Raw genomic sequence first — 14,308 nt, forward strand, 5'->3', positions numbered from 1 at the left:
AGATTGTTTTTCTATAGTTAAAGTACTAACTGCATATGCATCTGAATATGCAACTTGCGTGCTACATATGTGCTATGTGGTCCTTGACCGCCCACATACCATAGCTGTTTTCTAAAGCACTGGACTGTGTTATATGACTGAAAGCTCGTTGAACTGGTGATATGGTACAGCTTAGGGGGATGGGAAAACATAGGATAAGGAGATTGAAGGTGCTAAGACTAAATCTGTTGATGACTGGAACTTCCATACGGACCTGGTTATTTTTTCCGAAGTCGGAGGTTGGCCGATCAGTGTTTAATCTTGGTATCAGGGATCTGCATTTTAATTGGTGAACTAGGTCTAAAATTAAAGTAATAGGCAATCTTCGAAATTGCTGATATGTATGAAAGCGAGCAATATTTGTGGGTTAAACCTCATGATTCCGGGAAACTAACATTAAAATAGTAATGCAAAACGATAAATGACTAAACAAGGGCTTTAATTTAGGATTATTTTATTCTTCTGAAATCAGGAGGATCCAGGGAAGCCAATTTTTCAAGCATTGATTTTAAAGCACAAAAAAATAAAGGTTACAGAAAAATCAGAGAAGAAGATATAGATATAAACCTAGTGTTACGAGATTGAAGTGAAACTAGGCATCACACCTAGCGGTAACGGGATCGACACCTCTTTCATGGAATTGAACTACAAGAGACAAGTGGACAAAATTTATTTATTATTTAATTCTGAAAATCCAACTAGACAGAAATAAAGTTTGTCATGTTATAAGCTTAGAGGATCAGTGTTTATGCAAAAGGAAAATAACACAAAATAAAATTAGTGAGTGGCTGTTACCTTATGAGGACAGCTGCTTATGGGCCTCGCAGAGCAGCTGGCACTTATTAATTTTAGTCCTTTCTGCATAAGAAGGGAAGTTTGAAAAATGATATAAGCATGATAGTGTCTTTCTTATTAGGACTGTTGGCAGAATGTGAAGTCTCCTTATTGCTGGATTCTGTCCTTTAGTATCTTTAACTGATGATCAACAAAAGACTTTCTTTTGCTTGTTGATCCCTTTTGCAGCTTTTCTAGTTAGCAGGTTAATGCCTTAAATGTTTTACTGATCTCCATCTTCTGATTAGATTTTAAATTAAGCTGAATTCTCTTTTAGCCTGCTCTTTTTGAATTTGTATGAGAGAGAATAGTTTCAGTTGGCTGGTTTTGCTTGTGGGGCCCAAAATATGTGCCTGCCTTTTCTCTTCTTTCTGGTTCGTATCTGTGACTTCTTTAGGAAGGAAGTTTTTAAGAGGAAGTAAACCCTTGGAGGATTTCAAATTGCTGAAATTTTTGATTGAAACACCAGTAGCATCTCCCCCTTTGTCTTGGCCATCCATGTGGAGATTTCAGAACTGCATCCATTCTTAATTAGAAACTCTGCTCTGAAATGAATGATCTCTTCATGTAAATCATTGAGGATTTCATCGTTTTCAGGATTTCAATGATCCGATTGTTGGATAATGAATACTTTCCCACAACAAAACTTTTATTCTCTATCGGCTGGCTTGTATATTGGTGTACCAGCCATTTTGACCCAATGGTCAATATGGTTTGGTTAAGGCTAAGTAATTATTGAGGTTGACCTTCAAATGAAAAAGATTAAAATTGATAAGAAAAGAAATGAAGATCAGAAGAATCAAAAAATCAGCAAGGCTTTCTAACATTAGTTATGCGGTATATATGCTTTTTTCTCTGTTGTAATTATGTCTTAATTTATTGTGCTATCTACAACATGGTCATTCTATAAGTTTACAGGCACTTACAACTATAATATTCTACGGTAGGTTGATATGAGATAGTATGCTTTAATTTTGCATTTTAAAATAGGCGCAGGCTTATAAAATATGGTGAGCACCAAAAATGTAAATACATCAGTAGAAAGGTTTTAAATCTTGTTGTATCCCTGTACCATATACATACTGGTCTGGCTCAAAAAGTGGCACACCTCTGTATTGACTCATGGTTTACTGAACTGGATGAAACCCATGTTAATATAGATAGATGCAGTGCATAATATGGGGTTGATATGGTTTGTTATGGTCGTGAACATGGTTCATCGTCATCTTGTAATGGGGGTATAGTACTTTTACCGGTACTGAACTGAGACTCGATACAGAAAGAGTGCCGAGTCTTAGTACGATGAACGACCCCCATATTGGGCGTACCGACACTATTCCAGTATGATACCCGTACAGATTCCAGTATCGAGATAACGAACCTTGGCCAGGAATATTGTTAAACATAGATGATAAATGTTGGTGGCAATTAACTTGGAGTGTGATCTTGATACTCCCAATTTCACATAGATATATAGCCTTCTCATTGAATCCATGCTATGATTTGAAGATTGAAGGAATTGTACGTCTTTGGTTAATTAAATCTGATTTCTTCCTATTCCAACATGTCTTCCACTAAAGATGTCCGTAAAGTTCTGGAGATCCTCTTGGTAAACTAAATTGTTAAGTATGAAACATTTTTAGCTTCTTGAGGGTTTTGCATCCTACTCGTAGCTACATGTTGTAGATGAATGTGCACATTCTTTCATAGATTTTGGTTGCTGTTTGCTGGAACACAAACCTTTAGAAAGATTGGACTTGGATTCTCACTCTATAATCTTCTGATCTTTTCTTGTCATGTTGCTCAAATCTTACAACTAATGTTTTAATTGTACCTATTATGTGCTGCAGTATCCTCAAAATAGTTTCACATATCTACCTCTGTTATGTAGTTTCACTCTTAATCCATTTAAAAAGTGATGCAAAATTTATTTTTGTTCACCACTTTTTAAAACATGTCTCATGAAAATAATAGTTAACTAATAAATAATATGTTCTCAAAATTATTTTTTTAGGTCTTGCTGATCATGATAACTACCATGAATTTTGTCTCCTCCTGGGACGTTTCAAAGTTAACTATCAGGTAAACCATTGTGCCTTTTTGCCTGATTAAATTTCTGATAATTGTACAGTTCCTCAAGCATCAGTTGATTGATCATGTACAAGTTTATGAAGATGCAAATGCATGACTGATCAGGTGATGTCCAAGAATGTAGTAGAACTGGCTGCCTCATTGACCTTTCTACTGGTTTCCATTTTTTCTTCAAAATATCAATTATATAATTATGTGTATATTATATAGTATAACAATTGTATAATTTTATATGTTATATATAATGTAGATATACATACATATTTACATGCGTACATACATATATACATCCATACATAGATACATTCATTTACAAATGTATGTAGAGACAAACTGCATATAAAAGTATATGTACATGCATATACATACATACATGCACACACATATATCCTCATAGCCATGCATGTGTGTGCTGTATGCCTGTGTGTGTATCTCACAACTGAAAATGAGATTTTATGTGCATGGTTTTTAACAAGTGAAATGTGATTATAGTTAATTCTTCATCAGTTTCTGACCATTTGTAACTATTTCTCCCTTGTATTGGAATGACATCACGATTTCATTAAAATTTCGTGCAATACATGTAATTCTAGAACTGCTGCAATGGATATTGTAGACAATGTTTCCAAATAGCAATGAACTACTTATCTTAACCAGCAAAAACCTACTATTTTGTAAACTTCCTTTGTCAAAAGGTTTCCTCAGAGTTATGGTGCAGTATGTTTTTTATTCTGCTGTAGGCCTGTAATCATACATTACAAATTAGGTATTTGTGTTTCCACTTTTATAGTTTTTGGATGTAACTATCCCAAATTCATTCTGTTCCTTTTAATGTGAACTGTGATAATTGGTGATGCGTTTCCCAATTTTTTACATAAAAAAGAAGAACCATGATCACTGTGGCTGAAAAGCTCCTCATTGTTTAACTATTTAATCCTGTAGGCCGCTTTTAAGGAAATTGAATTTGGAAGGCCGATTGCCTTTAATATCTTTTGGTATTCAAGTTACTTTCGTTAGTATCACAGTATCACTGATTTGTACTTTTTTTTGTGAAAATTTTGTAGACTCTTCTTTTGTTAATTGGAGAGGCTTGTCTTAATATTGGACTTCGCCTGTAATATATATTGATGGTAGATAGACTAGCTCCAAGTAGTTTGAATATGCTGTTTATCTGTGCAATATATTCCAGAAAATGAATATGGAATTGAATTGTACAAGTAACCAAAGTTAACTTAAAAATAAAAAAAAGGTAGGTACTAGGAAGAAGTATATTACTTTTTCATGTATCTTTAGCCTTCACTCAAACAGTTATCATCTCGCTTAATTAATTAATTTATTTATTGTTGTAAATTTCTAGTCCTTTTGGTAATTAATCAGGGTAGAAATGTTTACCTGCCAACTATGCCAAGTCGCCAGCCAATGGCTTGAGCTAGAATGTCAGTACTATCACCTTTTATGGGAGGTTTGATTGACGACCAACCATAACAAATCTGCTTAATTCTTCAAGAGAACTTTCAACTCCTAGCCAACTTCCAGTTCTGCTTGATTACAAAGCCATCTTGATAGGAAGATGGCTGTCATCATTATCATTGTGATTGTCGGGTAACATGATGATGATGTGGACTAAGCTTACCCTTCGACAAAATAGCTTGATTTGTACGTGGTATTTATTACAAAATTATCTTACTCATATTTGACCGATTAACTAAACTCTATGGACTCTGCTTATTTGGAATTTGTTTTATCTTTGTTTGCATGCATTTGATTTCAATGTTTTCTTTCCATGCTTTTGCTTAGTTTATATCAAGTTTCTTCTACTGTGCTCATGTTTATATAGATTTTTTTTGATTTTCTTTTTGAAGCATCGGGATTTGGTGTTAAGCATGCACAAGTAATAATTATTTTCAGAGTTGTCAAGACGGATACTATCCTGAGTGTCGGGATAGGACCATCCCGCCATTGTCCTAGTGATCAGCCCGTCTTGGGACATTCCCTATCCTAAGTGTCGGGATGGGGCATGATGGTGGTGCATACCGTTCCATGGGAAAACAAGGATAGTCCCATCCCATGGGATTCAAAACCTTTACTATAGGGATATCCTGCAGGAATCCGGCCTGTTTCCCTGCTAGCCCATATTTTTTAAGGGCCTGCCAAATTCTCAGCCCAAATCCCAGCTTGTGGGCATGTTGGTCTATAGAAAAAGACTCATGGAGATATTTTTTCTCTTCCCATAGGATTTGGGCTGGGGAGTGTGATATGGGCTATAGTCAAATAGGCTTTCCAATCCACGAATCTAGCAAGAAATTCAGCCCAATCTTATTTGATTAGCCAAATAGGACCTTAATGCTTAAATCCTAGAAGCAGGTAATGGTACATCATTGTGCTGAACGCATTCCTGACTCCTGTCCTAGCTCCCTCTGTTGCTCCCATTCTAGGGCACGTTAAACTGAAAACAGAACATTTATTTTATCGTGCACTCTGAAACACATTCCTGTTCCTTGCTACAAAGATACAAATGATGGTTCTCTCACCATTTTCTTTACATTTGTATGATAATCATTTAAAGAATGTCTCTAGAGTTCTGTTTAGCATCCAAGATTATTTGTCTGAGATGAACATCATGCAATTTTGTTAAGTATCTTTTTCTTGCCAACTTGGAGTGACGGTCTTTTTTACAGGATTGGTGAGGACTTTGAGCTAAGTGATGATGGAGTATTATAGATTTATTGTATGGAATGGAATTATATACAGGCATATTTTAAATAGACTGGGTGATTATTTACTAATTTGGTCTTGCTAGTTCAACTGATGCATATAATTTAAACATGTGTTCTGCCCATGGACAAAGTACTGACTTAGGAAAGTAATCTTGCTGCAATTCTTAAGGCTTTTGAAGGCAGGAAGTTTGGCACCTGCTTCATATTTGTTTGAGTTTGAGCTTCATAACAATTTGTGTGGAGATTCATTTATGGGTATTTAAGTGGAAATTCTCCAAACTAGGAATCACCTGTATTTGTACATACTGCTGTATATAGATATCTTTAAGGCCCTTACTAAAAATTAAAACCTGATCTCTACTTCTATCTTCTTCATTTTTTTTTTTGGGTAAACGAACTTTCTTCATTATTTATTGCATCTGAGATGCTGCAAGTGTCCAAATCATGACTGCCGTGGCGTCCTCTTTTGTGGTCCTTGGTCTTTTAATTGCTCAAAATGTTGCTGCTTCTAAGCAATGAAAGTTGGAATTTGCTTACATGGAAAGCTCTTGGAACATTATAAGTATAGATCTGGTGCACCATCAATAATTAATGAGAATGACGCTAAACATTTTACAAAAAAAAAAGCGAGCAAGTTTAAGTTGCATTCTTCTTGCCTTTCCAGTCAGATGTTACTGTGAAACTGTCTGGACTGATGTAACCTCCAATTAATCAAATATCAAAACTACAGATAGTCTGCTTACTGTTTCTTGAAGTGTCTCATCCTGGATTTGTACTTTGGTGGCTTACTTTGCTGGGGAAGAGGGTAAGACATTATCAAACATTGTGTGAGCATATTTCACTTTGTTTGTCTTTGTTTCAGTGAGAATTTGTTGTAAAAGTAAATTATCAATCTGTATGGACCCTCTTAGGTTTGAGTTGTGTTCTGAATGATCTCAATATGTTCATTATTGTGCTTAATGAAATGTCTCTTAACAGTATCTTTTAAATCAGATTACACATGTTTTCTGCATGTGTCTTATTCTGTTACATCGGTAGATATAGTTTTCCTATTGAAGATTTGACTTAATCTAATGGGATATGTAAATGCCTAAATGTGTTCTAGTTGGATGACTTATAACATTTGCACTAATTGATGGCAAAGATGGGAACATATGTTCTATGCGTTAACTGCTCGTTAATTGTTTCATATGTTGAATTGCATGCTTCAGTTATCTGAGCTTTTGAACGTGGAGATCTATGGCGACTGGATACGTTTAGTAGCAGAATTCACTACAAAATCATTGCAGTCATGGCAGGTTTGTTTGGAATCCTGCACTCTGTTCATTTTTTTTAGTGGAATCAAATGTTGACAGTTTCTTTTTTGCCTATTTGCTAGTGGGCTAGCAGTAGTGTGTACTACCTTCTTGGGCTTTGGTCCAGGTTGGTGACATCTGTGCCTTATTTGAAGGGTGACACACCAAGTCTGCTAGATGAAACTGTGCCTAAAATCACTGAGGCCTTTATCACCTCTAGATTCAGTTCTGTTCAGGTAGAAGTTTTTCTTCTAGATTCTTTTTTTCTTGCAAAAAGGTCTGCCTATACTGACTATCTCCATATCAGGCTGGTTTTCCAGATGACCTCTCAGAGAATCCATTGGACAATGTCGAACTTCTTCAGGATCAGCTGGAGTGCTTTCCTTACCTGTGTAGATTCCAGGTAGGCATCTGTTCAATTTTTGTGCTTTTCTAGCTTCTTCAATATATATTTGGCTTCCCTGGTCTGTGGATAAAATTAATGTTTATTCTGTCATGTTAGCTTTGCAACACGAACAAAGTTGGTCTTCAAGTTTACATTTGTCATTATTAATGTGTTACTTTAACCTTGAATTGCAGTATGAAAGCAGTAGTTTATACATTATAAAGATTATGGAACCTATTCTGCAGGCTTATACGGTATGTTTTTGTAAATTTGAATGCCATTAATATTTTGATTTAGTTGGATTTATTAGAGGAAGGTCAGAGTTTTTCCTCGCTCCTTCATGAGGAACTATAGCATTTCTGATGTTTGCAGGAAAGAGCAAGATCACCAGTTCCTGGAGACGTCAATGAACTTTCTGTGATTGAAGGGCAGCTTGCATGGATAGTCCATATTATTGCTGCTATTCTCAAGATTAAACAGACTACCGTCTGTAGGTATGTCAATGCTTTTTGTGTTGGCTCTCTAAATAATGTTTAAAGTGGAAGAAGCCATGTTAAGTTTAAAGTGGAAAGAGTAATGCTATCTTTTCTCACCTTTTCTGTTTCAGTACGGAGTCACAGGAATTAATAGATGCCGAACTTGCAGCACATGTTTTACAGTTGATAAATATCACAGACAGTGGCTTGCATTCTCAGGTAAAGAAGTGGGAGTGGGTTTCTCTGCCATCCAGAATTTGTGATGAGCTATAAACTTTAGCATGGACTAATAATTTTATTCTCATCATTCATTCAGACTTTTGTATATGCATCTGGTTATTTACTGTTTTGTTTCTTTGGTAGTAAGTACATGTACAAACATGACATGAACACCATGACAATTGGAGTTGGAGAATGTAATTTGAATGTTTGAAAAATGAAGAAAAATGATTTGATATTCATTCGGGTCTCTAGTTGGTTGGCCAGATATGCTTCCAGAAGGGAATTAGACAAGGGAAATTATCATAATCTGTATTTTAGCTTGACTGTCCTTTACACTCTCATCTGATTATATATATATTATAATCTGAAACATCTTCTTGGTTTACTTGCAAATTCTTGCAAAAAATTTCTCTTGTACCATTTATGTTGGCTTATGTCTAGCTTGTGATTTGCATCTGATACTGGTACCAATGACAAGACAATCAATTCCTATGCTTAAGTTATTAATATCTTTATGGATGATGACAATTTAGATATTTTTTCTTAGTTTTCCTTTTTTGTTCTGGTTAAAAATTTGGCAGTGATGTCCAGTTTGTGTTCTGGTGGCTCATTCTCAGGCTAAAGCTGGAGTTGGGTATAATATTGGTAGGATCAGGCTTGGTTCAGCCCTTAACCGGACCCAACATCTCCAAATTACACTCGACTGGATTTGCTACTATGTTCCATGCTGGTGCTGGATAAAGACGTAATATTATGTGACACTTTTTTTGTGAGAGAAAGTATTGAAGACGCACCTGCAGTTCCCTCACTATAATTGCCCACATCCAAATGGTCCAATGCACTTCGGATGTACCCCTCGAGACTTGTACCTAGAACCTCTGGTTCAAGGTATGCCGTATCATACCTAATTGGACCGTACAGGGGCGTACTATATCGTACCAGTTTGGTACCGTACCGGTTCGGTACCAGTACATGATATGGGGCGTGTACCGACACTTGGTACATCGAACCGGCTATTGGGTGTATTGACACAGTAACATGGTGGCACTGGTACGGAGACCGGCACCAAGATGGCATACCTTGCTTTAGTTGCTAGGCAAAGGGGTGTGACCATTAGGGTCGGCACTAGTTCATGATATTATATTATATTATAATATAGTTATTATAAACATCCATTATTAGATACTTAGATCCATATCTGATGGACTTGTCTTCAAATCTGGATGGTGGCATTCCCTCCATGTTTCAGATGAAAGATAGAGAGATTAATGTTTATATGAATTTATAAATTTGTACACTACAACTCTATATAACCATTAATGAAACTTGATGTTTGTGTCAGCTTAAAAGATTTGGATTAAGGTTGACAATCTGTTGATTAGTCAATTTATAAGATTTGATTTGGTTAACCAGTTGGATTCGAACCACCCTTATTGTGGTCCAAACCTGATTTCTTTCCCTCACTTTTACTTTGTGAACTGATGCTTTGATTAACTGTTGTTAGTAGAAGTAGAGATAGTATTCTTTGGTTATTTTTGTGAGGGTGAAATTCCTTTTTGATCCTACATTTTTGCTGCATTTTGTCTTGTTATAACATTTTGCTTTTTAAAAGGAAAGTAGATATTGTTTGCTCATCATGTCTGATTCATACAACATTTAGATACTATTCACTTTGTGTAATAGTATCTAAATGTTGGATGTGTTTGTACATCCCTCTTCATTTCCACTGGGACATTGTCCTTCATATAAGTAATTTTTTAAATCCCTTGTCTCAGGAAAGTATGTATTTTAGGTTCTCCTCCTGTTATCCTTCTTCTTCTTCATCTTTTTTTTTTTGATGTATCTCAGTACCGTTTTCTTACAAGTGCCGTCAGAGGTCTTTGCTGCATATGTTATGCTATTTCAGTGTATGCTGTACCACTTAATCCTTGATTAGTATAATTCCTATCGGTGTATTTCACCATTAAATTCTAAGTCAGTTAATGTTATGCCTGTTTCTGACCTTATTTGTGAGTGTATAAGCAATTCTTTTTTGTTTTTCTCAGAGATATGGTGAGATAAGCAAGCAAAGACTTGATCGTGCCATTATCACCTTTTTTCAGAATTTTCGAAAGTCATATGTTGGTGATCAAGCTGTGCATTCATCCAAGGTAAGGGCATTCCAATGTTCAAGTTTGTATTATTAGATTTATTTTTATGTAATTTTGATTCCTTTCCGTTTTGTTACAGCAGTTATATTCAAGATTATCAGAGCTTCTTGGTCTCAATGATCATTTGGTCCTGCTTAATGTTATTGTTGGGAAAATTGCTACAAATCTTAAGCGCTATCCAGAGGTGAATGTTCAAGTGTTCTTCTGTATCAATTTCTTGCTTTAAGGATCGAATATTGAATTTTATCTTGCATATGCTTGCAGAGCGAGGAGGTTATTGAGCACACTTTGTCCCTTTTTCTGGAGCTAGCATCTGGGTGGGTTCTGTTGCTCAAAATTTGTCCTGTTTCTCTAAACCTGGATGTAAAGTTTCTCATTATTTGGAGTTGCTTGCAGATATATGACAGGCAAGCTTTTGCTTAAGTTGGATACTGTAAAGTTCATCATTGGGCATCACACAGTAATTCCAAACCCCAGATAAATTTTCTGTTCTTTCATTATTACTTTGTCTCGGAAATTTTTTGAACTTTTATCATGATTCTCCATTTCAGAGGGAAAACTTTCCATTCTTGGAAGAATACAGGTGCTCCCGCAGTAGAACGACCTTTTACTATACTCTTGGTTACTTGATTTTTATGGAAGACAGCCCTGTGAAATTTAAATCTTCAATGGAGCCACTTTTGCAGGTGTTGAATCCTTCTTTGATAGTTTTTCAGCTAACTCTATGAGTTCTCCTTTCATTTAGCATTAACACTTCTATTGGTGCCATTCCTAAGGCCTGAAGTGACGTTTATGATATCACAGGTTATGGTTAGGTTGGAGTCAACTCCTGATGCTGCATTTCGCACTGATGCTGTAAAATATGCATTTATTGGTTTGATGAGGGATCTCAGAGGAATTGCAATGGCAACAAATAGGTACCATTTCTTGCCATCTCTAAAGTTAAAGCTTGGATGAGATGGTGTTATTGATATCTTTTTTGTTGTAATTTTTCAGTCGTAGAACATATGGGCTCCTTTTTGATTGGTTATATCCATCACACATGCCACTTCTCCTCAAAGCCATCTCACATTGGACTGACGTGCCAGAGGTGAGTTCTTGTTAGTTATTACCATGCGATGGCAGGTAATTTTGCCTCTTTCCATCTCCAGTCATGCTGCTTGTTTATGTTAATACTACATGTGTTCTTTTTCTCTCTTCATGTTATATTCTATCCTTGCCATTCTGATGTTACATTTAAAACAATGATTAGATATCAAGTTCGGCATCTGTCAAAACATCACATCAAAATATCATTTCCATAAGATGCCGCTGAAAAAAGAGGCAGCAGAAACAAACCATTGGACATGCTAAACTAGCTTCCAAGTTCAAACATGGCATCAAAATACCACTACTGCAGATAACTTTCTAATCAAAATATTAAAACAAAATAATGGATATCCTAGAGTTTGCTTTCAAGCCTTCACCAAAAAGGGGTTATAAAGAATAGTGCTGGAATTAGGGAGATGCTTGCCGGAATGCCTCTCACTTTGAGCCAGGCTCTTGCCTAGATGGTGCTTCATTGAACTCCTTGATTGGGGTCTCTGTGGTGCTCTGTGGTTGTCACACCTTGCCCGAGCACCTAGGTAAGTGCTTGGAGCACCTTTGTCAACGCTGTCTTCATTTCAGACACTTGTGTAATTTCTATATTATTCTTCTAGTACGAATGATTTTGTTATTCCATAGTTCCTCATTGGGGATTATCACTATCATATGGTGTTTTTGATAAATTTTTTCAGTTGATTATTTTGAATTCTTGATATTCTGCGGGAACAAACTGCAACCAACCATCATAAGGCCTTCTATGGGAAGATGCTGTGCTTGTTACGAAGCTTTCTTCTCTTGTAGTTGAATGAATTTTATGTTATATTACAGGAATGTTCATTTTATCTTGTATGATTATCTGGGGACCTTCACAGACACATGTACCCCTCTACCATGTCAATCAGGGCTTTAATATTTTTTGGCAACGGTCGAGTACTAGTACCATGAGTGTGCTGCAAATTAGGAGACTGATACTTAACTCATAAATACTATTTTTATAGGTTTCTCTCCTTCTGTAGGCTCTCATCTACACCATAGTCTTACACTAATCAAAGATTCTGCCTGGTTCTTGACAAAAGCTTTATTTATATGACACCATGTAATTTTTGAAAGAAGAAAAGGGTGTTTAGGGGGTTGGAGGGGGGTTTGGGCTGGGATTTTAAAGGCTTTTACCATTATATGATGCATAGGTTGTATAGTATTTACTTCAGGTTCGCTGGTGGTAGGCATATGTGAGTATGCTTGTCAACTGAATCCCAAAACTGATATCCATAATTGGCAGTGCGGTTGTTATTCGAACATGTGCAGCATTTGAGATCACATGGTTTTAGATTAGCCTTGGGATTGGGAAGATGAGAAAGGCGAAAAAGGAAGAGCAGGGTTACGGCTGCCAGAAGAGGGTGCATTGAATCTGAACTATAGTCCAAAAATTAGGGATGGTGCATTGAACCTAAACTCATAGCCAAGAAGTTAGAATTAAAGAGAAGTGAAATACTAACAGTGAGTTGTCTTAAAGGGCTTATCAAAGTAGGTTAACAAAATAACAAAATTTATCTTTAAACATGTATCCAGACAAATAAAAATGATACCATGTGTCCATGCTTGTAGCAAATTTGGTTGATGTTTAACTTTGTTACTGTATATCTGCTGCCTCTCTAACAATCTAATGCATTTTGTGCTTTTCTGCATGCATGTCCACATTTATTGGTTCTTCTATATAACTGTCGCAAAGATTTTAGAACTAGTTACGTAGTGAAAAAGATTTATGGTCCAGAAAGTTGTTAAAGAGTGATGCAGGAACTTAAGAAAAAAATCAAAAAATCCAGATGTGAAACATTTGAAAGATGGGGCAAATGTAGACTACTTTGAATATAGTTGTATTGCCATTACTTGGATTGACAAGTTCTCACATTCTGATCTGTATGATCTGTTGTAGATTCTTTGCTCCTTGTAACACAGTCTTCCATCTTGTTTTATCATGTGAAATATTCTGTCTCTTTAGTGTTGTTTCTCGTTGGCATTGTTTACCAGTAGTCACAGTGGTAGGTTCACAAAACTATTGATTCTTGCAGGTTACAACACCATTGCTAAAGTTCATGGCAGAATTTGTTTTAAACAAAGCTCAGCGATTAACTTTTGATTCATCATCTCCTAATGGGATTCTTTTATTCCGGGAAGTCAGCAAGTTAATTGTGGCATATGGATCAAGAATCCTCTCTCTTCCAAACAGTGCGGATATTTATGCTAACAAATACAAAGGAATATGGATCTCATTAATCATTCTTACAAGGGGTGAGTTCATGCTACATTTCTTCATGCTTGTGCATTTCTTGAATGCTAAATGGTAATCCTAATACCATGACTTTGTTATTTGTCTTTACAATGTTCTTTGTACTGAATGTAAATCTGTAATCTTTTTTCTGATTGATATTAATTAATGCCTATTTGCTTCTTAATTATGCTAACTAATAGATGACAAATTGATCTTGCTCTTCCACATTTTTCTATGCCTGTTTTCTTGTTAAGGATTTGACTGAGGCCTTCACCTCATGTCAACTTGGCATGACACATAATTGGTCGTTATGTGTGCTAGTGCATGCCAAGCATTACCATGACATGACACTGGATGTGTTGTGCTATGTCAAGTGGGCATGACACCAGCGTGTAGCATTTATAACCTTGTGCTAATAAAAATATTACATAACTCTTCAGTTTAAGGTGTAATGCTATCTTGACCAATGTTTGGATTTAGATGTATGCTAACTGAACTTGTTTCATAGTTGTCCTTGTTATTGCTGATGTTCATTGATATGGATGCATTCTTATTGTACTATGATTCTGCCATGGGCCTTTGTTATTGGTTTGGCATAAAGACGGCCAGTTTGCATAAACCTCAGCATAATTGCATGATGCTGGTATTGGATGACAGCTTGAGGTATTTATTATTCACGGACAAGTAGTTTTAAATGATTTATTATGGACAAAGTGGACGCTATGTTGGTTTTCTAGATGAAAG

At 36.0% G+C, this 14,308-nt stretch overlaps 1 protein-coding gene across 6 annotated transcripts in view; it reads left to right on the forward strand.

The window, feature by feature from the left end:
- Window positions 1–14,308, forward strand: part of LOC120108207 (exportin-7-like) — a 49,686-nt gene that overhangs the window by 18,404 nt on the left and 16,974 nt on the right. For 5 of the 6 annotated variants that reach the window (XR_005509671.1, XM_039121786.1, XM_039121787.1 and 2 more), the window contains 15 exons: window positions 2,888–2,955; window positions 6,893–6,979; window positions 7,060–7,212; window positions 7,284–7,379; window positions 7,556–7,615; window positions 7,734–7,855; window positions 7,969–8,056; window positions 10,105–10,209; window positions 10,289–10,393; window positions 10,474–10,526; window positions 10,606–10,669; window positions 10,761–10,895; window positions 11,014–11,126; window positions 11,206–11,299; window positions 13,365–13,584. Coding sequence is in view for 5 of the 6 variants with exons in the window: in XM_039121786.1 (XP_038977714.1) it covers window positions 2,888–2,955; window positions 6,893–6,979; window positions 7,060–7,212; window positions 7,284–7,379; window positions 7,556–7,615; window positions 7,734–7,855; window positions 7,969–8,056; window positions 10,105–10,209; window positions 10,289–10,393; window positions 10,474–10,526; window positions 10,606–10,669; window positions 10,761–10,895; window positions 11,014–11,126; window positions 11,206–11,299; window positions 13,365–13,584 (1,563 nt within the window). In the remaining variant the exon portion in view is untranslated. The remainder of the gene's footprint in view (window positions 1–2,887; window positions 2,956–6,892; window positions 6,980–7,059; window positions 7,213–7,283; window positions 7,380–7,555; window positions 7,616–7,733; window positions 7,856–7,968; window positions 8,057–10,104; window positions 10,210–10,288; window positions 10,394–10,473; window positions 10,527–10,605; window positions 10,670–10,760; window positions 10,896–11,013; window positions 11,127–11,205; window positions 11,300–13,364; window positions 13,585–14,308) is intronic. The other variant, XM_039121790.1, reaches the window with a different exon arrangement.

The sequence above is a fragment of the Phoenix dactylifera genome, unplaced genomic scaffold (assembly GCF_009389715.1).
Source record: "Phoenix dactylifera cultivar Barhee BC4 unplaced genomic scaffold, palm_55x_up_171113_PBpolish2nd_filt_p 001224F, whole genome shotgun sequence".
Taxonomy (NCBI): Eukaryota; Viridiplantae; Streptophyta; class Magnoliopsida; order Arecales; family Arecaceae; genus Phoenix; species Phoenix dactylifera.